The sequence below is a fragment of the Branchiostoma lanceolatum genome, chromosome 11, assembly GCF_035083965.1.
Source record: "Branchiostoma lanceolatum isolate klBraLanc5 chromosome 11, klBraLanc5.hap2, whole genome shotgun sequence".
Classification (NCBI taxonomy): Eukaryota; Metazoa; Chordata; class Leptocardii; order Amphioxiformes; family Branchiostomatidae; genus Branchiostoma; species Branchiostoma lanceolatum.
Window position 1 is genome coordinate 17,238,610 of NC_089732.1, and position 25,866 is coordinate 17,264,475.

Genomic DNA, 25,866 nt, shown 5'->3' on the forward strand with positions numbered 1-25,866 from the left:
AGGACTATCTCACTAATTCCTTCAGCACATTTTAAGAGAAAAAATGTTGTATTGAATTGACAATTACCACAAATTACAACTGAAATATGTTACTATTTCTACTTCTTCTTCTACGGTAAAATATTGTAATGTTTGAGTACGAAATCTGAGCCATGCACCTATTCATTTATTTATTTATTTATTGGTTTGGCTGTTTTGGACACACAGCCAGGGCTGCCCAACTAGCCTGAGGCTATTTATGATAAAGGATTGTTAATAATAAACATTTATCATATCAACTTATTTTACGTATTTTCTTTTGTGCCTAGTAGCACATTGTTGGAAAGATGTCGAATATTCCAAACTGAATGTCCAAAGAGCTTAAAATCTGCGTGCTCTTGGCATTTAAGGTTGCCAAAGTGTCATCCATGTCAATCAAATCTCAGGACTGAGAAATGTGCAACTCAGCTCGTATATATAGAATCGCTAAATCCTTCTTAACACGATCTCTGTATTGACTTTGACCGAGGCGAATGCCGGGTCACCGCGCCCCGGTTTGGCATTAGGCTGCATAAATTTGCGTACATAATGAGGAATTCCCCGGCGGTGTCTTCTCGCACACACAAAGATGACAGGCGACCTGGCGCGGCCCAGACATACCGACCGCGCCGCGTGCGTACGTCACAACCAAAACTGTGTCACAGCTGGGAGAGACGCCCGCTCGCCTTTTCAGACTACCCAACTAGACATCTAGCTGACAATGGGGTTGTTGAAGACGGTTTTTCGGAGGAAAATGTGCAAGGGGACTGTACTTGTGTTGCTGTCACAGCTTTTGCTTTTGGTCGTACTCGACCGCATGTACTGGGCGGTGGACCATGAACAGGAGCCCCGAAGACTCGGGAGCCTGCGGCACGGTCGCTTCAGACCCCGTCGCCTACGGGAAGGCGCTGAACACGTCCACGAGAACACTGTCATACCGGCCGAGGGGAAGCCGGCGGCCCGACAGGATATGCTTGTAAACCCGGCAAAATTGTCGAGACGGGACAATGCTACTATACACGAGTTCCCTGACTTTTCTGAGGACACAGAAAGAAAGGGTGAGTTGCCAATCCGTTCTTTTACGTTACCACAGCCTGTCGTGCACTAGGACTTGTTCGGTGACTTAATATACAACACACCGCTTATTAACAAAACCTGCCCCAGTGACCGGCGGGCACGGCTTCGCACCTTTGCAGTTGCAGCACTGTCACTTGCCTTTACACCACACTGTAGACAAACGGAGGGCGTCTGCACGCGTCCAAGGCCGTTGTTTATAGTAAACTTACGACCAGGGCGGGTAGAATAGCTTCTGTTTGCCGTCTATTTCTCGTGTGTTTATCGTAAGCTTGTACGTGGCAGCTTGTAGACAGCTAGGGTTCCCGTAGGGGTGTGTATGTCCAAACATCCAGCGAAAGGGTCCGCCCCCTCGAACAGTAGCTTTGTTGTCCGGCGAACAGTTGCAACACTGAGAGCCTGCGTGTTTGTGGCTTGTTGTCCAAGATTTAGAGAGGAGATAATCTTACAAACGACTTAAGTAACAAAAGGTTGATGACAAAGAAGAGCCATTAGGGTTTTTATGCGGTTACACTTGCTTAGATGTTTGTATAAAGTAGCCTGAGTGCGTGAGGAGTTTGTAACTGAGGAGAGTGGAGGACAGACAGAGTGGGGGTCCTGTATTTGAGGGGAGCCACACAACGTGCTCGTAAAAGATCCCATCACACTTACTAAAAGAGTAGGGTCTATCTCGGTGTGAGTGGATCAAATAAATCTCTCTGGATATGCAGCGACATGAGGCAGTTTACACCGGGTATGCAATACAAAAAAATGGAGGCGGGTGGTGCTATGGAGTGTAAAACTGATCTTGACCGATCTGTCAAGTCACGAATTAGCATCACGGGTCCGGTTTACTAACGCCCCGTCCGGATTTTCAACAGATAAAGTGACTGGGTTTAATGCCTTAAGACATTTTCGGAAAAAGGAAGCGTTTTGTGGCCGTTGCCGAGACCACTGTTCAGGTACGTATGTATACGTTACAGATCATGTGGTATTGTAGTTTGGGTTGTTGACTCAGAACATGGAAGTATTGAGTTTGAATCCCCGACAGGTCCCGATGTGCCCTTGGGAAGGGCACTTAACACCAATTTCCTCACTCCACTCAGGTACTACGTATGAATAAGTGCCTAGCTTCGGCTAAGGGTGTTCTGTGGATAGGATGTTACATGGAGGTGCTTTGTTTCAGGACAGCCACATCTCGAGCATATTAAAGAACCATCCACGCCTAGAGAGTAAGAGCCCATCCCGGTATGAGTGGATCAAATAAATCTGTCCGGATATGCAGCTTGTACTCTTCAGTACAAATCTGGTGTGTCAAGCCTCGCGACGGTTTACCGGGTATGCAATACAAACAAACAAGCAACCAAAATTGCGTGAACTCCAAACATGAATGATGATATTGGGTCAGAAAAGGGGAGATCGTTGGTTTGATCTCTTGGCACATCTCAAATAGGATTAACCTTCAGGTTCATTTGGAGGTCAAATGATAGGTGAACCATCTGATTGTCACGTGACCTGTGACGACCTGTGACCTGGTATTTGTGCCTCCTAAATCATGTCAGTTCGGACACATTTCTGTCTCTCACACGTCATGACAGGAACAGGTCATTATTCTAGCCTCTGTTGCAGGCTTTCTCGACGACGGGGTGTTCATTTTCAGAGGGGGGGGGGCTGATTCACGACGTTTTCAACATGTCGGCGCAAGGTCATTTTGCTGGAGAAATCTCGATTTCTACAGCCGGCAATTACGGTTTCTCCAGCAAAAGAACCTGGCGCCGATATGTTGAAAATCGCGAATCAGCGCTCCCTCGGAAAATAAACGCCGGCACCGGCCAGAAAGCCATCAACGGAGGCTACATCATGACTGAGTTTGTGACATCAGGACAGATAACATACCCGGTTTATCATTATCTTCATCGGTAGCGCATGGACGCAGGCTTAGTCGGCCTTGCCACCAGAAGATCTACTCCGAGATTAAGTTCATCTGACAATCTATAAAAGCCCGGACACTTATAGTTCAGGAACTGATCACTAACAGATATGCACATACCTCCAGGGTTCACCCACGTGACATGAAACAACCTCGACTGTCTGTCCTTTGAACTTTTATGATTTAGAGCGAACACGTGTACTCGTAAAGTGGCATGTCACATACCTCCTGGCTAATCCTGTGAACTATCGTATTGTTCGTTCTGACCACGTTGTAGTGCCTAGTGCCACAGGGCAGCAAGTCTCCTTGCCGTTTCAGTAGTAGGGTATATTGCAGGCTAAAACGAGGGGTTGCTAGCCCTTCTCCGTTAACTTGCTCGAGGCACCCCCTCAAACACAAGACCCCCATTTTACGTCTATTCATAAAGACAGGTACAGTCCCAACCGAGATGTCCCTGGATTGAACCGGGGTCTCCCAGTTAGGAACTAAATTGGAACCAGACGCTCAACTGTGAGGCTGCTACCAGTTGAGCTATATTGACTGTCACACCCCAAAACAGACTGTGTGATCTTCATAGTTTATGACAGAGATATGACTTGTGATATGACAAGTTACATATGTCAGTAGCGTCATCGCGCCACCTTTAACAACCTTGGTGATGAAGGTCATTATTTGAGACGCATGATAGATGACATAATGATAGACCTCTGTGGCTTATTCTGTCGGGCATTATGATAAATGACATGATAATAGACCTCTGTGGCTTGTTCTGTCTTGCGTTATTAGCGTATGTTTGCAGTGACTGACAAGGGTCGCCCTGTTACTACTATTTCATATCGCACGAGGAGCGAGCTATTTTGAACATTATTTAAAATGTGTCGAACTTCAAACAGGGGTTGTAAGGTCTTGTGACTGTCAAGGGGTTGCCTGCTGACGACGGCTAGCTTGTATGTATCAGTTTGTATCATGTGTCACCACATCTCGTGTATGTATCCGCGATTCTACTTGTTCAGCTGTCTACACCGAAACCTAATAGTCACCCCCCTATAAGAGAATGTGGCTTTCCAACCTCGAGTCAAATGTTTATTTTAGAATCACAGAAAAAAAAAACTTGTATCGGCCTGATGTTGACGCATGCACAGTACTATCGTAGAACCAACATGATCCGTTTACACACCGGTCAGGGTCCTGAGCAGAAAGTCTGCTTTAGGAGGCTATGGATACATACATTTTCACAGATGGCCAGTTTGCTTTGTAAACTCATAGGCTGTTATGTTCGCACTTGTGTCCTAGGGTGGAAATTTGTGTCTGCAAGGGTACTGAAGGTCAGAAGTAGCCTCTCACAGCAGGCTTTAAGAGCGGCAGCGTCAACAGAAAACTTTTACAAGCCTTTCCGAAGTCTGCTGTGGTAGGCTTGGACAGGATCGAGCGCTATTGGTTTAAGGGATTGATGGTGTGGGCGGGACCATCTCGTAGGGGGAGGGAAGATCGATAACGATGGGGAGGGGCAGTCATTACTGCTGTTACTGTCAGATAAGCTTCACCAAACAAACACTACTAACACACCAACTCGCCTTGCGAAGGGACAGTCTTTTGTGTTGCTCAGATACACATTAGATCGAAACCACAATTCTAGTCGCTAAGCCTGCCACGTTAGCTTATATTAATACTTCTATCATCCGCCAAATTTAAAATGCAGATGCTGTTGTGCTTATCTGTTTGCTTTGTCAATACATGTAGCAGATTCCCGAGACATTTCCGCAAAATGATAGTTTCAGAAATCATGCAATACAAAACATGCAGCTGCGCTGTCTAGACCTGTAATCAATTTTTCACCCTCATCATGTAGCTATAAAGCCACATGGCATGAAGAAGACTAATCGTGTGGTAGACATCGTTTATTCAGAACCAGCGGGGCGCACTCATCCCATTCCGTCCGCTTGGATGGTCCTTAAGTCACAAGGGGGTTTTTAAGACGGCATTTGTACGTTTGTGTGATTTATCATTGGGTACTTAATGAGGTGTGAGTGAGGTGTGAGGGCTCTATCAGACAGAGACTTCCTGACCTGGTGAGTGGGTGGGGAGGGGGGTGACTGGATGTCGGGGGAATTGTGTCGGGGTTTACTAAAGGTCCTGGATGTCAGTTGTCTGAATATTTCAGTTGGAAAACGCGCACACGAAGGACAGACACAGACACACACTTTCATTCTTGAATCTCAAAGCACAGTAATGATAAAGAAAGTATTCAGGCTTATTAAGTACCTATTCCCAGGTCAAATGACAATTGAACACAGTCCTCTAGTGATCATGGCCTGGAGCTTCTGTTGTAGTTAGGTCGTAAAATAAGCTCAACTACATGTCAGCTGTGTTCAAATTTTGTCTGCAGTGATTAAAAATAATTTCTTATTTTGTTTGACCCTAACTGGAATATGAACTGAATATAATTCAGGCTTATCAGTCCATTCCAATATCACAGCAAATTGAGCACACCGGAATAGTTGTCCAGCCACAACACTGTCGGTCCGTGTGAAGTTAATCACACACATGATAGTCATCTCTTTATACCGTACCCTAGGGCGTCATGCCAACCTCAAAACTAGCAACACAAAGTTGGAACTGTCTCACAGGGGAGAATCACACACGGCTATAAACGGCCTCTGTTTGTCTTACTACCGTGCTATTCTGGCGAAAGAAGACGAACATAGCACACTGGACATTGTTAATATAAAATCACAGCATACTCTAGTGGTGATTATTGTAATGTTTTACATTAATCCTTCTTTAGCTAAACTACCAGTGTAGGAATACAATACAGAAAACTATTTCAGTGCACTGTCTTATAGATAGCACGCCCCTGTAGTCTTGCTAGTCTGTAGCTGTTTCTGACGTGTCCGAACATCGCTTGGTCTTTGTAGAACAGTATCTCTCTCCCTTTTAACAGATCAATATACAAGATAAACATACTACACTATCGATGTCGAATTCTATACTTAAACAGCACAGTTACATCGTAGCGACAGGACGCACTGTTGCTACATACTTTTCAGTATGTCTAAGGCTATTGGCAGGACGATCCAGTCAGCTGTACAAAAAATTGCACTGCTGACAGGACGATCCTGTCAGCAGTACAAAAATTTGCACTGCTGACAGGATCGTCCTGTCAGCAGTACAAAAATTTGCACTGCTGACAGGATCGTCCTGTCAGCAGTACAAAAAGTTGCACTGCTGACAGGACGATCCTGTCAGCAGTACAAAAATTTCTACTGCTGACAGGACGATCCTATCAGCAGTGCAAAAATTTCTACTGCTGACAGGATCATCCTTTTTTTCAATGCATTTTTGCAACCAATCAGAAGTTAGCATATGTAATTGCTACGGTAACAGCAGATATTAGGTGTTTCAAGATGTCGGCCATCATCACAGCGTATCTAAGGACCTACCAGGTGATAACAGCGCGATCCGATCGGATCCGGCGAACGCATGAGCTGGAAACCGGGCAATTTTAGTTTCATAATTTCAGCTAGGCTTAACCTATTCATGGGGCATATTTCGGATCGTGATTATAGTCATATTTTATCTCAAATGTCATCGATGCTAGGTGCCAAATTTCTGACATGCTCCAGTACTGAAACTCCCATCCGAGCCCTCTATTAATTGTACAACGTACAAATAACAGCCGTTTCGTTATCACAACTGACTCTTTTTTATGCTGAATTTTTTTAATCCGTCGAATCGACAGCTTGAGAAACGCACTTTTAATAGAAGGAATCCACCCGCCCCTCCCACTGGATCCTAATGCCAATTGTTCAATAAATCCCATGACTTCATCAGACAGGTGTGATTGTGCTCTATTATTACGAATCATTTCTAGTTTACTGCTGTACATATATCTGGTACATAGAGGTATGATAGCAGGCAGACACGCTTTTCTCAAGAAATTAAGAATGTCTAATTGTTAGGAATTTGACCACCAATATTACATGAGGCAATTTTTCATCTTTAGTTATGATGTTATATTTCCAAGATTTACCTATCAGAACACAGTATTACCCTTTTTAGAACTTGGTTTTCATAAAAACTTGGTTGGAAATCCGCCCAGTTGGAAAACTTATCTCCAGCCTTCATGGCTGCCGCCATGTTCCTCGCTGAGTCCTTTTGCGCGGGCAATCTTTTTGCGAGCTCTGATTGGATGAAACTTTTTCCTGTCATAGGCAAACATTCTTGCACTGCTGACAGGAAAAATCCTGTCAGCAGCGGAAAAATCTGCACTGCTGTCAGGATGATCCTGTCAGCAGCAGAAATTTTTGCACTGCAGACAGGATGATCCTGTCCGCAGCAGTAGAAATGTTTGCACTGCGGACAGGATGATCCTAACAGCAGTGCAGATTTTTCCGCTGCTGTCAGGATCATCCTGTCTGCAGTGCAAATATTTCTGCTGCTAACAGGATCATCCTGAGAGTAGCCACAACCTTTCAGTATTTTTCAAAAGCCCCGGTTACACATAGCCGGACATGACCTCCGACCTTCCATGGTTGGGTGTGGGGCGGGACCTAACGTTATAGGTCGGCTGTGGTCGGCTGAAGTTCGGCTGCGCCAGCCCAATGTTTTGAAATTTTCAAAACACTCGGCTGTGTCCGGGAGGTCTGGAATGGGTTGGCTGGTGGTTGGCTGGTGGTTGGGAGTAAGTCAGTAGTAGTGGTCAGCGTGTCTTCGGTAGTCAAATCTGACTCGTCATCTAAAACTTATCAGACTGCTCTCTAACGGGAGCCATGTTCGGCTATAAGTAACCGGGGCTTTTGTTATATCCTATAATTCAGTGGCTGGTGGATTGAGAGGTCTCACCCTGTAGTTTTCCGCTCCCCTGCCCGTACATAGGCCGGGATTGTTCCGACCTACTCAAGCTCGGACAAGATGACTGGATTGATGTCCATGGATTACAGACCCACGCTCAGATGTGTGCCGCTAACTTCTTTATAGAAGAAGAAGAGGCTTTATTGACACAACAAAAAGGACAGTGACTTTCGTTTGGTCAAATGCAAACTACAAAACAGATATACAAAAGAAATCTTAAAATTCTACTTACTAAAAAAATATAGGCCGACATACGTGAAACTATATAGGCTGATGTGCTTACCTATTTCTATGAGAGCTGTCAGATCAAAGATATGATAGTTGTCAAATCTGCTTGTGGTATCGAGTCTCTTGACATATATTGTACATAAACAAAGAAATGTTGAGTTATACGTTTGAAAGAAAGCAGTATATTACGTTTCAGACGCTTACGTTACAGCACTGATATTTCCGAGTCATATACTATTTGAACATTTGCGGGAAAGTTCTCTGAGACATTCCAATGGGTCACACCCACATTGACTCAACAGCTGGATTTAGAATGATTAACTCAAAAGCTAGGATAATCAGATGTTTTCCAAATCCTCATCATGAGTTTTGACACGCTGAAATATCTAGGAACTTGGGCGATGTTTGAGAGTTTTCCTCTAGCTCTGTTTACCAGCTGTCGAAAATTATGGAAAAACATAGAAAGTAAAAGTTTGCAAAAATGTGTTTCCTATCGTATACCAAACAATGATTGACCCCTTCCCTTGGTGACCATTTATAAGCCCTGCAAAAACTGAATAGATTATGATATTTTGGAAGAAAAAAGTTTTTATTCTCAATATGTATACCAATAGAATTATGTGGTTTTGAGAAATATTGGTTTGGATTGAATGATTCTTACTGCGCCTCGCACGCCAACCACTAGATAACAAGTGCCAAGATCGTATTTCTACCCGCCAAGTGCAATCGTATTTCTCTTACCCATCTGGTTCCCAGTACTTTGAAGACAGACCTGTAGTTGTGACTTCATCAGAACAATTTGAACCCCTAGCAGTGATCTGTACCGATAGTTGCAGGCGAAATAAAGCTGGGTTAACATGTTAGGTTTCCAGCACGTTTTAGTCTAACCGCAGACGTACGGACATGTGACACACTGTCTACTGCCCATCCTCTCTTGTGAAATAGACTCTTTTGGACGAATTTCCTTCTGCATACTTTTTACTTACACGAAAAATGGCAAGTGAAACATTGGCATATGATAAATATGGTCCTAATTTTTATAATTGGTGCTTAAATGCTATGATTCATCTAAATTTTGCAAAGTTGTGTGAATTTCATACACGTAACAGGTGTTAGTTAAAGGTGTACTTAACAAAGCATAGATTATGTAACTATTAAATTCATTTGCATAATTAGAGTATTCCATGAAGGTATGAGTCTTTGTTTCAGTTGTGTCGGTTGCCATTCACTATGTTCTGTTTCCGATAGTAATATTTGTTTTGAAAAGTCTCTGAAAAGTAATAAAGGTCACTTGAAGGTTCAAGTTACGTATTTTCTTCACGTGACTACACTGTTCATCATAGCTCTGTCACTTTTAATTCGCTCGTTGGTTTATTTCTCCGCCAAAGATTTCTATATAAAGTACAGGAAATGGTCTAACAGGTGCAGATAGCTTCCACCAGGAGTTGGGTTGTAGACTTCCGCTCTACATCGGGCACGCGGAGCCAGACTTGAACTAGCGCCAAAACTTCACCCCGAAGTACTTTACGAGACAAAATAACTATCTTGATTTCAAGTAATGCCTGAAAAAGAAATTCAGCGTCCCAATAAGATCTATATTAGAGCATATTTTCCGTTTTAAAAAGTAAAAGTGGATTGCTATCCTCTGTGTCTGGGGCACGGTATTGGAAGGCAGGGCTCATCTTCTCCTTCCACCGCCTTTTCCTCCCCAACCGTAGCCAGGTACTCATTTTTACACCTGTGTGGAGAAAAGAAAGGACACTACTTCGGTGGCATGTTAAGGGATCCGAACCCAGGACCTCTGGGTTCTGGAACAAACACACCGACACGACGCCACTATTTCCATTTAAGAATGAGTACATCATTTGCAGTCTTACGAAAATGTAGCCACTGTAAGTTGCCCGAGTCAGACCCCACAGTAGAAGCCGAATGTGTTCTCTCTTAGACGGAGCTGGATTTTATTAAGGTGTGAACTTGGCCGTCACCTCTACACTCCCACGAGCCTTATCTTCTCTTAAAGCATCACCTTTGTCGTACGGAATAAGATCCACGTGTGTCTCAAGTTGGAAAATTGGAGAAGGAAGCACTTAAACCGCAAGACACCTCTCTTCAGCCTTCTCAAGTCCCACGGCGGCACTTACACAAATTTTTCGTTACTTTTCAAGTATTTACCATCTTTGCTTTCAATTTCAATTTGAAAATTCATGCTATCCTTGTCCGACTCGTTTTATGCACGAACAATCAGTGATCAGTTGTAGACCTTCAAATGTTTGAGAAGTTACCAATGTTCTGATCTCAATTTTGTTGAAGGAGGTCTTAGAAAATCGTGACCTCCCCCCCCCCCCCTACTGGGCGTGACTAAGCGTAACCGCCCACGGCGTTCAGCAGCATTCCGACTGCCGTTAAGCCCCGCTCTCACTGGACCCGCGGCACGCTGGCGGCGTCGCCGCTTCCTAGACTGGATTTGTGTTACCCTTGATTTTATAATGGAAATATCATTCAAAGCGTACAAGTATGACCAAAAAGACAACAAAGACAAAAAGCTTAAAACAATTATCTTTTGTCGATGAAATTCCGGCGTTGAGTGCTTTGTCAATTCGATCGGCCAAAGCGACGCCGCCAGCGTGCCGCGGGTCCAGTGAGAGGGAGGCTTTACCTCTTAGGCCGTCCCAAACTTTTTTTTCAGATTTCGAGTTCGTTTGTTCGTTCATTTGCACATAGGGCAGCAAGTTTCGAATTCCTTCCTGTTCCTGTAGCAGGGTATATTCCTCAAACCTCCTCGAACACGGGATCCCCATTGTACGTCCCTTCCGAAAGACGGGTGCAGCCCAACCGAGATGTCCTGAACCAGGATTGAACCGGGGTCACCCTGTTACCAACAAACTGGAACCAGGAGCTTAACTGTTAGGCTGCTACCTTTTGAGCTATAAGGACACCCCGTCAGTTTGAGTAGAATTATCTTAATCCTTTATCTGCCCACTTTGCAATCTTTCTTCATTTTCTTCATGTCAAGAGCGGAATAAACATATTCTGAATATGGAGTAACTTTTTATCTTAACAACTTGAGTAGTTCTCAAGTCTAGCGTGCTTAATAAAGAGGTTGCTTACTTCAGAAAAGGTATCACATACTAAGTAAAGAACTCAGCATTGGCACGACAGTTTCAAGTCAAGTCCAAGTCAAATCATAAACTTCACTCGTAAAGTCCGGCCATGTGATCGTTTTTGGGTTCTTATAGAATAGTGCAAGAGAACAAAGTACCGACGTGGAAACTGTAGTGTCAGATGAAGATTTAAACGGTTCTAAGTTCTAACGTATCGTTTACAAGATCAGTTCAATTTCGTGACAAATAGCAGTAGTAACAGAGTCATGTACACGTGGTGCTGATTATACATAAATGGTAACACTTGTCTGGATTCAAGCAAAATAGCGTTCGTCAAATACAGCTAATATCTGAAAGAAACATACCTACAACCGTACAGTAGTACTGTACAGCGAGGGCAATGACGTTACGTTTTCCCTGCGTTTATTTTTAGTCAGTGATAATTTTCTCTTCCATATATCTGCTTGAAAACTAGATCACTTGCGAAGACTGGAGCAAAATGTAACAGTGAGTCATATATAAAGTGGTTTTAGTCCCTTTGGCTCTATAACTGTTTAAGTCATTACGTATGCAGTCATTTTTTCTGTAACTGATATAGGGAGGGGGTTGCTACATGTGCTTGTATTTTCTACGATGTGGTTAGGCAACAGCAGCATCTACGAGCACATCCGGTGCTCAACTCAGACTCGTGTCCGATAAGGCATTTGGGCCCATTTATCAAGAAACCCAAAACAGGAACCGAGTCACTGACAAAAAATCTCAGCAACCTAAATCTGAGAAGAAATCTCGGTACGTCGCCTGTTGCGGACGACACCGTCACATACTGTGTCTGGTACGGTGTCACTAACGTCACAGCGTGTGGTACCTGTAAAATCTCCAAGAGGCCGACACAGCCGAGGGGTTAGGGCGGGGTGCCCTTTCGAGGCGACTTTAGATACCTTAGATAGCCCATTCCATTTGCTGTGCTTTCCATCATAGGCTACTCGTAAAGTCTATTTTTTTCCCGTTAGAATTAGAGTGATAGATAAAGGCTGGATGTAAAAGCCATATGTGAGAGAAACCAGTTCATAAGACCGAGATATCAACTTATAAAATTGATAACGGATCTTCCACAATGAGAAACAGACTGTTCGGAAGGTTGGTAAGAAAAATTTTGGACGAGAGACAAGGTTCTGTCCGCGCCCAGATTTAGTCCATACTTAGAAATCCTGGACTCCAGCCAATAGCCCAGAGCTATGGGTCCAAAGGTAAGACTTGTTTTGTTTTTAAACTAACATAGAATCGTTTGTGGGCTACAAATTGCTAGACAAATCTATACTAGGGGACTACAGGAAACTATTTCTGGGTTCTGGAGAACGTTGATATAATATAATAGAGTAAATGCATGAATAAATTTTAGAAACTAGTACCCCGCCACACACACATACATATACACACGCACGCACGCACGCACGCACACACGCACACGCACACACACATATACACACATACACACACACAATCCCTTTCATTGGTCTCTTCTGACAAATATAACTTAGTTCTTTTCTTGCCATCTAGGCCTGCAGTGATCTGAAAGTCAGGACTAAAAGAGGAACTGTTGGATCGGAGAAGCTTTTGTCATGTGTCTATTTATCTCCCCCAGCTTCTGTGACAAGGGTCAGAATGTGGCATTTCGGAAGTCTTTAGGACGATAAAACGCGTTCAACTGTACACCCCCTGCCTGCTACAAATTACACCCGGGGGATGTTACCTTGGGTCTCGTCATGATTTGACTCTTGAGGCTTAAGTAGACCTTAAGTGCTCTCAAGCTGCTAGACTTATCCTTTATTAAAGACGCCAAGCACCCTTCCGTTACAATGTGGCGCACCACAGTTGCTAGCGGCAAGGATCCTGAATAGGAAATGAGCGATGATCTCGGTAATTCATGGGTCGTCTGGCATTTACATTGACACGTCTGACTGGTTATAAGAAACTGCAAGACTGGAACTCAGGCTTTTTGTTGTCGCGGACATTACTTCAGCAAGCTATATTTTTCATCAACCAGAAACGTTCCTCAGGAGCCTGCCAGGGAGATTACATTTTAAATATCTGGGTTACCTGATATTGTCATATATGGAGTCTTTTCCACAGATATGTCGACCCTGAGAAGCCTGACTGTGAGGTTAAGAAAGTGACCTTTAACGACCATGCTATCTCTTGTATTCTTCTCGGCTACTTTTGTATAGCGGTGAGGCGAAACACAAAAATTTCCGACAATGGTCTGCGTGTCCTCGGAATTTGCTATTTGACAAGATGGCACCGGCAAATGTTTGCTGCCGCTGAGACAAATTAGAGTGGAACAAATTTGTCTTCATGATTCCAACGGGCCAGACAAGAGGGGGCGATGTGTCGGGAGAATGTATTTCTTGGCGGTGTGTTCAGTGTGTGTTGGACGCTACGGGACATTCCTATCCGGGATTTGATATCCTAGCAAAATGCTGTGGTAAAATCGCGTCAAATCTATGTACTAAAATGGTTAAAATGCAAAGCAAAAAACAACAAAAGAAATATCTTTATTGACTCGAAACACGAATAAGATTGTGGGAGGGGTCGTTTAACTCAAAGTCCCAACCTTGAAAATACTGATGCGAGTTTGTGAGAAACAAAATAAAGGCTTGAGCGCTGTGAAGATAGCAAGTACAGCACGAAAACTTTAAATCAGATAATTGATAGCATTGAGGTAACCCAGTTAACTCTAACAAGGATATGCAACAAAACCCTTTGCCAAGGCCATTTTTCTTCTGCCTAGTTTCGAGGTCGCACGCCATGACTGAGGTATGAGGAAAGCGTGGGGTGGGCTGGTTACCGTGAGGATTATAGCAGTGTGCCAACAGGTTTAAGGGGATTTGACTAGTTTACACGTCAATCATATTGGCAAGGTATGCGTTTGGGGTCTCAAAAATTCAACGGGAAACTATGTGCCTTTTATGGTCCTGTACAACTGAACAGCGTGAATAACGGACATGAAGTCTAGCCAGCCCTTACATGGCCATGCAGACAACACGAATGCAGAGATTTCGAACTTGCAGATGTGTCGTCAATTTGACCTTAAGCGCCGCCCTCCCCCCACGTATACTCCATTTGACACATGCTGCTTCTGCTTACGTTTGGGATTTCATTTAATATGTCTACGGCCATACTAATTTGATAATATGTATGCATCCTCGTGGCGATTCAAAAATGACGCGACCGTGTAGATCTATGTGAAGAAAAAAGTTCCCCCCCCAACAAAAAAACAGTTGCCTTCATTGTGAAATCTAAGCTGTCAGGAAGGTTTTATAAATGACTGAATTTGCAAAAATATGGCATACCCAGTACGTTTCACAACAGACAAAGAGGTATTGTATTACATTAGTATCCGTTTTCCGATTATTATTTTTTGTGTAATATCACGACATTTAATTGTTCATTTTGCAACTTCTATGTACTATTTACCATGTGTTTGCAAACTTTTTTTTGGAACGGACAAAAATTGTTGTGGGAGCGGATGTTATCCATATTATAAAGTGACCGTGGTCTAGTGTGTACTGGTAGTTTATACACTAGAGGGGTGGCACTGTGACATCATTTGCTGCCTTGCTTCTCTGAACAAAACACACGTTCTTCTGCGTCTTGGAATCCAATTAAAATTGGTCTTGACTGTTTGTATAAATTACGAAAAGGTCAGTGTCATGTGGGTTATCTGTACAAAACACCAGTACTTACGTACAAGTTGTATACTCTGGGTGCTAAACATCGACAGAAGGGAACTTGACAAAATGATTTCTTCTTTGGTAAAGAAAATTTTCTGCTACAAGTCTGCAACTGTTGTGGCTTTGCGGTTAGGGTTGTTGACTCAGAACCTGGAGGTACTGAGTTCGAATCCCTGACAGGTCCCGATGTTGTGCCCTTAGGAAAACACTTTACATCAATTTTCTCGGCATTCGGTGTAAATGAGTACCTAGCTTAGGTCAAAGACTTCCCTCGGATAGGATGCTGAATTAAGGTCCCGCTTTTGACGAGAGCTACATCTCAAGCACGTTAAAGGATCCGCCACACTGCTTGATTGGATTCGGAGTCCTTTCCGGTGTGAGTACATCAAATATACTGCCCATATATGCAGCTTGTATTCTTCAGTACAAACCTGGTGTGTTACACCATGAGGTGGTTTACCGGAGTATGCAATATAACCAAATACAAAGAAAGAAACAATCAATTTTTAAATATTCTGGTAATTTTTGTCGTCCGATGTAAGTTTTTCGGATGTGCGTTGATGTGATTCGTAGGACGGTGGTGGATATGTTGTAAAGAATTCGAGTGTCTTATGATGGAAAAGATTGCCGTAGATTATTGTTTGGGGCACGTTCTGTCATAGAATTTACTGAACACCCTGCATACACAAAAAATCGTGCGTTAACGAATGTGACTGCGCCAAGCCAGACCAGCACTTTCTATTGCCAACACCAATCTCACCATGTGCCAACTATGACCTTGTAATGTTTTACTGTGTTCTACTGACGGCTTTGTTAGTGATTTCTGGTTCCATTCATGGGCATATGTGTCACTTAAAAGCGGTCCGCTGCATGAAACACCCGTGAGGGATTGCACTCTGTAACATCGTTTGACGTAGAGAAGCGACCCCTGGCGACACCTGGCAAACACGTCATGTAGAGCGCATGCGCTGCTAAACTGTCCTGGCAGGTTCACTGAGTGGGGGCGGCTCAAGAAACGATCACCGCGGTTTCCTGTTGTTTTTGGCAAGCGGTTCCTTCAATTTGGCATTTCTCTGGTTTGCTCTAATCGCTTGCTCTTGCCCTGAGAGATATACTGCACGTCAAGGAAAAGCCAACCGTGTTATTGATACATGTGTGGGCTGAGAGGGCCCGAGTGCATTTAGCTGGTAATGTGAGGGGAAGGCGGGTGAAGGTTGCAAATAATGGTGGTTGTATAGCTAGGAATTTCTTCTCAAGAAAGTGGGAATGTTGTTGGGATTAGAAATCAAAGGCATAGTTACTATGAATTACGTAGTTCACAAGTCAATAAGAAGAAGTTCCTTGTTATAAGTTTAACTCGTATAACAAGCAAAGAAACCTCGCTGTAAAGTCGGCGAAGTGTTTTCTTTTCCTAACAGGCGTATTGTCATTTTTCAAAACATTTTAGCTACGACGGCAGAGAAATTTGGGGAACGTTTTAGTAAGGAAAATATATTGACAGTCAATTACGTAGTACACTGTCGTGAAAAGAATAATGAATTTAACATCTTGCGTTGCCTTCAAATCTGTAGAATTACAATAAAAGATATGAAGTGCCTTAGCCTTTTTGAAGTCGTAGGGCAGTAGGTTGTTATCTACTGTGTTAAGGGCAAGGCATCGCAATCCCTTCCACCACCGTTTACCTCCCCGACTGAAGTAGCTATTTTTCACCTGTGTGGAGTGAGGAAAGTCGTGTAAAGTGCTTCAAAGACACAACGTCTAGCCAGGAATGTCAGAAATCGAGCGGATGATCTGTAGATGTCGTGTCCTCTGACCTTGCTATTAGGCCATTCAATGCCACAATTACAATAATGACTGCGTATTAACTTTTTTTAATATTTTTGAATCCAGATGTTGCAGAAGTTCATTCCGCGGATGAAATGTCCGTCCATAGACTGTACGATGGTTTGGCGCAGGGGCTGCGGGGCAGACGCCCGATGAACCACAGAAGTTGGCACAGACAGCACACATCCAGTCTAGAGGGAACGGTCTCCGAGGACTCCAGTTTCCAGGGAACGACAAGAAGTTGGCAAAAACACGAAGAGACCCGCATCTGGAATAATAACACCGACGATATTCTATTTCATCTCAAGTCTGCCGAAGACAGTCTATTTTCAACAGATGTTGGGCCGGAGAGCGACAGCGCATGCGCGATCCCTGACCTGAAGGCCCCGGATGATCTGTGTTGGCGGAACGTGACGTGGAGATGTAACATGAGCGACACTTTCTCAACCCTGATCAACAGGTGGGCGGGTACAGCGGGCATCTCACTCAGGTGCATCTAATTGCGCCAAATTGCGAAAGGAAATCGATGCCAATTTGCCAACTGAAATTGTAATTTTTTTCAGATTTTCGAAAAATTCGCAATTTTCCAAAATCACGCAAAATGGCGGGGCTACTGCAAATATCTGTTTCATGAATCATAATTATTGTACATTGGCTTCTAAAGCAGTGACAACACTGTGTTTCCAGATAAGTTTTCTTGTATCTGATTGGAGCCAAAACTGAAAATCTGGCATTCCGGTGCGGGCTACTTTGTTTATAGAGGCCACGTGTTCTACGGGAAAATTTGCACACAAACATCGCAAAGTTGCCGCAATTAGGCGCAGTCCTGTGTGATACCAGCTTAACCGATCGCGGTCATAGCTTTTTTTAAGCAGTTCTTCAGTACTACTGGTGTACTCAATTTCTTTTTTCTTATAGTCACCCAAGTATTTTGATTTAATTGGATTATTTTATTCATTTGAATAGAAATCACTGAAGATTGAAACGGTATTGTTATCTTTATATCCCATTTCTTCACAGGACAATACACGTGAACTGTTCCGGGCTTTTCCGTGTTAACTTTCTGGAGAGACGAGAGCACGAGGCCCCCCTCCCCAGCGGACAGTACGTGGAGTACCCCCAGTGGAACTACTTCGAAGGACCCACTTCCGTTGCCATGGAGACAAGCTATGCCGATGTCGTTTGCAAGGACAAAAAGTATGCAGATTACTAGTTGTCTTGTTTCTGACATTGTCATCTTCGAAGAAATAATTTTGTGACTCTTTCTTTCCCTTGAGCAAGACAGCATATAGCAAAGGGCTCGTAGACGTTTTGATGCCCATAAAATCTGGCACAGACTTTACACGTAACTTCATAACCTATCTTATTTTTTTGATATTTCATTTCAGCGGGAATGACCAACACAACTACCACACACAGTTCCTGCCGGATGACGACATAAACGACTCTCAGCGTCAGAAGTTTCTAGAGACCAAAGTGAATGAGACATCGTGGAAGCCGCTGTCTGTGCTGTCCATCAGTCTGGACTCCGTGTCACGTGCTCACTTCCACCGGCCGTGTGGACTGCCGAGAACATCGGCCTTCCTCAGGAAACTTTACAATGGCGCATCTGAAGGTCTGATTCTCAAGCCCCCCTCTCACCGGACCCGCGGCACGCTGGCGACATCGCTGCGTCCGATCGAATTGACAAAGCACTTGACGAATTTCATCGACAAAAACGGATCTTTTTATGCTTTGTGTGTTTTGTTGCCTTTTTGGTTATACTTGTACGTTTTGAATGATAAACACAAATATCCAGTTTACGACGCAGCGACACCGCCAGCGTGCCGCCGGTCCAGTGAGAGGGGGCTGGTTGACCACGTTGGCAGTATTTCTATGTTACGTGTTGTTTTTGCTTCGTTTCTTCCTATTCCTGTTCTTCCGTTCGAAACAAATAAGGTTAATGTCCAGGATCAGACGGCTGTCACCACGATTACTTTAGCTTTAGCAGTCAGTCTGTGGCGATTACATAATTTAGCAAGTGGCAGGACAGAGCTCGAGGGGCTGATCACTATATATTTGAATGTGTTTGAGTAAGACAGAACACAGCAGTTGTTTGTTAGTCTAGACCACGTAAATGAAAACATTTTGTATCTGCCTGCAAATGTTGTCTTTCGAGTTTATTGTTCGATTAATTCAATGTCAGCTTTGATGTCGTTATCGTAAGGGGATCTCACAACTACTTCTGTGACTGTGATTTAAACCGTGTGTCTGAAAAGGACAGTTTAGGGTTGGATATTTTGTATCAGCTCTTTTAACATTGCTTCTGTTCACTGTTCTGTCGATCTTAACATCTACAGGTCAGAATGGCGGATCACTCTCCCATCATGCCTTTCTCTTTAACCGCCTGAACGCCATTTCCGGTTCTACCGTGATGAACCTGACCCCGCTGTACGCAGGTCAGCTGTACGACGAGGTGGACGAGGAGAAGGCCCGGAACAGAGTGTAAGAATCGGTCGCTGAAAGGCGTTATCAGAAATATTCTAAGGCCAGAGCAAGTAGATTTAATTGATGACACCTCCTGCAAACTCCAAATCTACTGCGTGAGGGCCAAAAAAAGAAAGAAAACAATATAATTTTTTATTGACTTTCGCCGAGAAAAGACCAGCCTGGTGAGCCCTATGCATGTCTGCAGCCGTCATGCATCAGATACTGATGCCTGCGAACGATTGATTGAAATGTTTTGGGTTAAGCTAAGTGCCTAAATTTCACAATAGAGAAGCAACATAACATGGTATCACATCCAACAAGTATTTTATTCCTGTATTTAAGAAGTGCACATTGTTACGATAGTGTGGTAGTCTAGTATTATTCGGAAACTAAACCTTTAAGTTTATCAGACAAGTGTCACTTCTATAAGCACAATAAAGGCTACCAGACAGCATATTTTCCCATTTGTAGTATTTTCTGTTGATTTGTTGATTTTGTCGTCCGACTGATCTGCCAATCATGTCATTCACCTCAGGTTTGCCAAGAGGGTGAATGAGTGGATTTGGGAGTACGCCGGAAGTCGGGGTTACGTCACCAGTTATGGCATCGACAATGGCGGCGGTCTGATGGGAACAAGAACACCATGTATGGTACGTCGCCGGTTGATGTTTTCAACCAGGGTTTCCTATATGCCCTTTATATATAGAACATGTGCAGGTTTCAGTTTTCTCGGATGTAATAAACACGGATAATATGAAGAGATAAATTGTTTACTAAATTTAAAAAAATGGTCTCAGCGGAATTTTTGATTTACTTAGTCGTCTCTTACTGTCTCTGACCCTATCACTGTGAACACGTGACGTTCTGTAATTGTGACGTCAACAGTGGGTTAAATGTTGTCGGAAGTCTCCGTTGATACATGGACCGTCCCAAGAACGTTAAATTCGTTAATAACATGCGCTCTATCTCTTTATAGGACTGTCACTACAGACCTCCTGTTTTGCCACATCAGGAGCACGGATGGATCAAACGGGAAAATGAGGAGGTCAGTTTACCCTCAGTTACTTGTAGTACAAATGTATATGTATGAGACTTACTGTCCGATGCATTTCAGCATATTTCTACTCGCAATGTCTGTAAACAGATAGATCTGCGTGCAGAAAGTTCCCGATGTATCTGTATCTGCATAGCCTGTATAACCGCCCTTCGGCGTAGCAGCAGCTGGTTATATTACACGTAACGACCTGTCAAGCCCAACCCTTGCACATCTAACTGCAAGCGTTGTTTAAAGCTGTCTAGAGAGGATGGTGTGGCAGTACTTGGTGGCAGCGACTTCCATTCTAGTTCTAGGGAAATACGAATATTCGAGGACGTCGATCCTACGTTAATAGCCATGTATAGTATCCATGATGCAACTTTGCTAAAACGGACATAGAATGTAGCAGTATTACGCCAATATATTTGCTTGTATTACTTGTCTACTCTGCCATCTCTGTTTTTGATTGTACAATGCTTCAAATCAACAAAATCATGTTGTTATATCTTATAGGTGAGTCCAAACGTCCTGTCCGGTTTCTGCGAGGGAAACCACATGCTGCACGAGTACATCATGAACTACACACGTGACTTCCTGCGCATGCCCCATCCGGCCAAGTGGGCTGCGTTCGACCTCAACGCTCACCACGGCTACTCCGCCGAGTCTGTCAATCAGCTGGACGATCGCATGGTGGCGCTTCTACAAGGTGCCCTAAGTGAAGACCCCAACCTCGTAGTGGTAAGTTCTTCGAACGCCAACAACTATTCAAACTGCTATTTTAGTTTACCTCAATTTACCTCAGTTTACCTTTAACATTAAAACGTGTAGAATATGACATTTTTGTTCAGCTGAACTTGACCTGCTATAAGCGGGATTGCGCCTAATTTCGCCAAATTATTGCGGCAACTTTTCGACATTTCGCCGATTTTCTCTTGCGGCCACACTGATGCACAGGTAAAATACATGACCTCTGCAAACAAATGGCCGCGCCCAGAATGTCACATTCTTAGTTTCTGCTCCAATTCATTAAAGATATTGAAAAACGCAGTGTTGCCACTGACTCAAAAAACAATATACATTTATCAAAATGGAGATCTGCCGCTTTGCCCCATTTTGCTAATTAAAATTTTTTGAAAGAAACAAAAAAAAAATCGCTAATTCTGGCGACAAATTTAGGCCGCTCGGTGCCGATTAAAGCCGATCTAAACATCATTTCAATTTGGCGCAGTCCAGTGAGATGCCCGCTTTACTTTACTTTAGTGAGATTGCATATCCATGCAACTGTCCTGATAGTGACTTCAGCACCAAGGACAGGGTGGACTCGGATGTGTGACGGACGGTACCAAGGTGCGCTTAGACAGGGGTGCTTTCGATGCTCTTTTTTCTCTACGGCTGATAAGTAGATTTGTTCGGAAGAATCGATTAGTAGTATTGCCGATCGAGTGGTGGGTTAAAATAGAATTTTACGTTTCAGTTCTTGTTTGGTGACCACGGGAAGTCCTACCATCGCTTCGCCTCCCACCTGGGCGGGCACTACGAGACTCTCCTGCCCTTCCTGTCAATCATTCTGCCAACATGGCTGCTCAGAGAGAGGCCCGCCATCTTGAAAAATCTCGCCGCCAACCAGCGAAAATATATTGTGAGGGAAAAAAAACATTTCTGTTGTCTGAGTTTTTTTTTGGACTTGTGTATCTGTCTGTGCTTGGCCATTGCAGTTTACCATTCATCCGCAAGGATAAATATTGGCGCTATATTTTAGATAGTGAAGCTTTTACTATCAATGTTTGTTATTTCAGGTTCATCTAGATCTACATAAGACAATGAAGTCTCTACTTCACTACCCACAACTAGACAGTGCAGAGGGACACACAGCAGATACCGCTATTAACTTATTAACGGAGACTGTGCCAAGGTACGACTCGGCCTTTATTGCTTTTGGGAAACTCCAAAAGTCTAGTCTTTTGAACATTGAATTAACCCACATCCTTTTTCTACTTTCATGTCCCGTATTTCTAATCTAAGAAAATCTCAAATGAATTGTTTATACCAATATCAATAATTGCGATTGATTTTCCCCCGAAGAATTGATGCAAAATAACTAGTTTTGCTCTCACACCAATACTCAGGCGTGAAACTGCACAAGGCAGAACTAACAGAAGAACGTATACAACCGTAAATAGGTCAATGATTGTAAACATTTCGCTTATCCAATAAAAGGACGTGGTAATTGGATTGACGTTTCTTTAATCTTATCACAGAAACCGGACGTGTGAGGAAGCAGGGCTGCCCACATGGACCTGCGCATGCGGACTAATGAAGGTACGAGTAGTTTTGTTTCTATGTACAGGTGATTCGTGAGATGGGGATTTTTGTTCTTTATTATCCGTCATTAAAAATGTTTTCCACAAAAATAGATTTCCGGATCCACTGTTCTCATATTTTTGCGACGCCTCAGGGACGGAGGTTTGACAGAAAAGCTTGTAAAATTACAAAGTCAGCTTTGTTTTTTAAATTCATGCTCAAAATAGAAGATTAAGAAATGTCTGGATGTTAGAAAGTTTTTCAACATTAATGCGTTGGAATATGTCATATAACAGACCATTCCTGTGACTTTGATATGTTTGTTTTAACATTCAACAGCAATTAGAAAAGACCGAATGGTCAGCAAGACATACAGAAATGGCCAAGTTCTCTCTACATTACCTCAACAACATGCACAGACCAGTGAGTATAGGTACAATATCATCAAAACATCTTAATAAGTATTCACATTTTTATATTGAGCGCCTTTCTAATGCCTTGTTCTGAAGTCTTTGTTTGTTCTGAAGTCTTTGTGTAGGTTATAGATTGATATGCATACCATTGAAATTAACAAAATATGTGACGTTTGCATATGTTTGATAAACACTTCGAATGGCAGAGTGGCAAGGCTAGCGGACACGAAATCGAGAGGATAAGGATTCGATCTGTAGCATTCATGGGTAGACGCTGTGTCCTTGGAAAAGGCACTCGATGCGACTTTCCTTACTCCATTCAGGTGTAAAAATGGGGACCTGAGACCTGGGGAGGTAAAAGGCGGTGGAAGGAAAGGGATAACCTCCAACTTCCAATACAATACTTCAGACACAGCGGAAAGCAGCCCACTGCCCCTTCGGCTTCAAAATGCTACGGGACTACCTTTACCTTTATCTTTTTAAATGCTTAACATAGTATGTATCGATCTCGGAAAGTCCTCCTTTTATTTTTTTGAGCTTTCAATACATTTTTTACGTTTTTCACTAGGAAACACTTTCAAGAATACGAAAACTCAACAGACTAGTCACGGCACAGACGTCCTGTATGGACCTGACCTTTGACCGTATCCTCCATGTTTTTGAGACGAGGAATCCCGGCTCGTCGGCCGCCATGCGGAGATATCAGATCACGTTCACTGCCGTGGAGGGGCCGTCATTATGGGAACTGGTTATAGACGACGCTTTCCATATACAACAGGCAAGTTGATACGCTGATACACAGAATAAGTTGCAACACATGCACTTGTTAGAATGCGATGTGTACGACCAGGGAGGTTTATCAAAACCTTCTTGGTAAGACCAACTTTTCCTAGTCAACTATGACGTTCACACTTCTAAGTACGCATGTGAACTGAAATGCACTGTTGGTATCATGTCAAAGGTGAAGGCCCCTGAGACAATAACAAACACGTCAAGAACTAATGACGAGTCAGGGGCCTTCACCTTTGACATGGTTCTACGTGCGTACTAAGAATCGTGAACCTCCTTAATGTCTGACAAATTATACCTGCAACAATTTAGTCCTTGAAATTTGTATCATGAAAATAGTAAATTTTCTTATTTTGTTTTCAGATCAAGCAACTTAGTCTGTACCGGAAGTACGAGGAATGCTGGGACAGAAGAGTGGTCTTACAGTATTGTATATGTAAACACTTCGGCCCAGGAGAACCATGAAATGCACATTGTTACCAACCGTACAACAAGAGCAAATCTGACACAATTTTCAGCCACGGTTGCAGGCTGTGCTCGCACAATGATGTTCCTCTCACAATGACAATGTCCAGCCGTCCTTTCTGTATATGTCCGGGACTCAGAGATTGCTAGTAGAAAAAGCTCATTAGGCGTAACAGACAGAATGATAGTACACTGGATGATAGATGATCGTGATTTTGATAGAAACTTGTCGAACAATTACATACGTCTTGTTTCTCAATATTCAATATTTCTGATATTTTCCCTCGGACTTTTGTTACATCCAACCAACATCCTGTTCCCGTTTTCCTTTTCTCATGAAATCAATCAACCGTCACGAAAGAATGGAAAGTAAGGGGGACGACTTGTATGAAAGAAAAGCTGAAATCATATGCAATTTATTGAGCTATTTATACATAAGAAAAATACAAATGTTGAGGTATCTCCTTGGTACCTAAACGGTATATTCAATAATCAAAAGAACAATGACAGACTGAATACCAACTACAATCATTGTCCTTACCTAAGCATAAAAAGTTTGGAAACTTGATTTCGGTTATTCATATTTCCGGTAATAATTCCATTATATTTATCTTTGGAAAGCTTATTTGTTACCCATTGCAATCATGTCCTGTTCGTTATGATAGTTCATCCATGGGTTGGGCGCCAGGACTACTAATATTTATATGAGTATGTCGCGATAAATGTCACTTGGTCATAAGTCTGTTTTGTAATGATTAGCATTATGATTTAAATCATTGAAAAGTTTGTATATTTTCCTTTCAAATGATACCTTTTTTTTTCTCATGATCACGCTTTTGTGCAACGAGCCTCATAACTGAATTTGTGAGGGAGTCGCCAAGAAAAGTGCTCAAATTCCCCTGCTGACGTCAGACACTGTATTGGCAGGCTAGGAAAGTTTCGTCACTCCTATTTTGTGACTCACTCACATATGTAGTTATTTGGCTTAACTGTTTGAATGTTAGATGGTGAAACATTTGGAAATGGGTAATAAATACGCTTCTTATGATACATGTACTTACACATTCTATACAATCGACAACGTAATAATGGAGTAGTAATTGATAAGATTTAAGTTTTCAAACTTTTTGTGCTGAGTTTATCATCAAGCCATAACGCTGCGTTTGGTGAAGTGTGCCGTCCAAATGAATGTTGAAATGTATCTCTGGCTGCTGTAACGTGTTTTGTTGATGTTTTCTTATCCTCATAGTACATGTAGGTCAAACGAAAATGATCATCACAGCTACTGTATTACTAATTGAACTCAACAGTGTCTTCAACAGTGTCTTCCTACAATATGTAAAAGAGCTGGTCTCTCTCCTTTGCTGATTACATATCAATGTGCCTCAGTAATAAAATGTAATACAAGAAAAAGTCAGGATGAACCTTTTCTTTGTTTCATTTCACCTCTTGTTGCAATCAGAATGTCCACAATTCAGAAGGAAACCTCGATCACGTTAAAGGGATAGGGTCAGCAACCCCTCCCTGTAAATATACCCTGCTACTAAAACAGCAAGGAAACTTGATGTCCTATGTGCTGCAAAGAACTAAAAGGGTCTGAACGAACGAATGAATAGTTGTATACGTTTACTACATACACTACCCTTCAACTGTGTCG

At 42.9% G+C, this 25,866-nt stretch overlaps 1 protein-coding gene across 2 annotated transcripts; it reads left to right on the forward strand.

The window, feature by feature from the left end:
• The first annotated feature begins 589 nt into the window (after positions 1-589).
• On the forward strand, positions 590-25,633 carry LOC136444690 (uncharacterized). 2 transcript variants are annotated; one of them, XM_066442378.1, is made up of 14 exons: positions 593-1,076; positions 16,803-17,196; positions 17,757-17,933; positions 18,125-18,351; positions 19,076-19,220; positions 19,741-19,855; positions 20,182-20,250; positions 20,755-20,979; positions 21,716-21,880; positions 22,038-22,153; positions 22,500-22,560; positions 22,882-22,965; positions 23,524-23,733; positions 24,108-25,633. In XM_066442378.1, the coding sequence occupies exons 1-14, from the start codon at positions 740-742 to the stop codon at positions 24,207-24,209; spliced, it is 2,427 nt and encodes an 808-aa protein (XP_066298475.1). In that variant the 5' UTR covers positions 593-739; the 3' UTR covers positions 24,210-25,633. The 2 variants fall into 2 exon arrangements, with proteins under 2 accessions (XP_066298476.1, XP_066298475.1); XM_066442379.1 differs by lacking the exon at positions 24,108-25,633 and having other exon boundaries at positions 590-1,076; positions 22,882-22,975; positions 23,524-23,721.
• The last annotated feature ends 233 nt before the right edge of the window (positions 25,634-25,866 follow it).

Coding starts and splice junctions, on each gene's coding strand:
- LOC136444690 (XM_066442378.1), top strand. CDS start 740: ATGGGGTTGTTGAAGACGGTTTTTCGGAGGAAAATGTGCAAGGGGACT. Junction 17,934..18,124: donor GTCGTTTGCAAGGACAAAAA/GTATGCAGATTA, acceptor ATTTCATTTCAG/CGGGAATGACCAACACAACT. Junction 21,881..22,037: donor CCAACCAGCGAAAATATATT/GTGAGGGAAAAA, acceptor TTGTTATTTCAG/GTTCATCTAGATCTACATAA.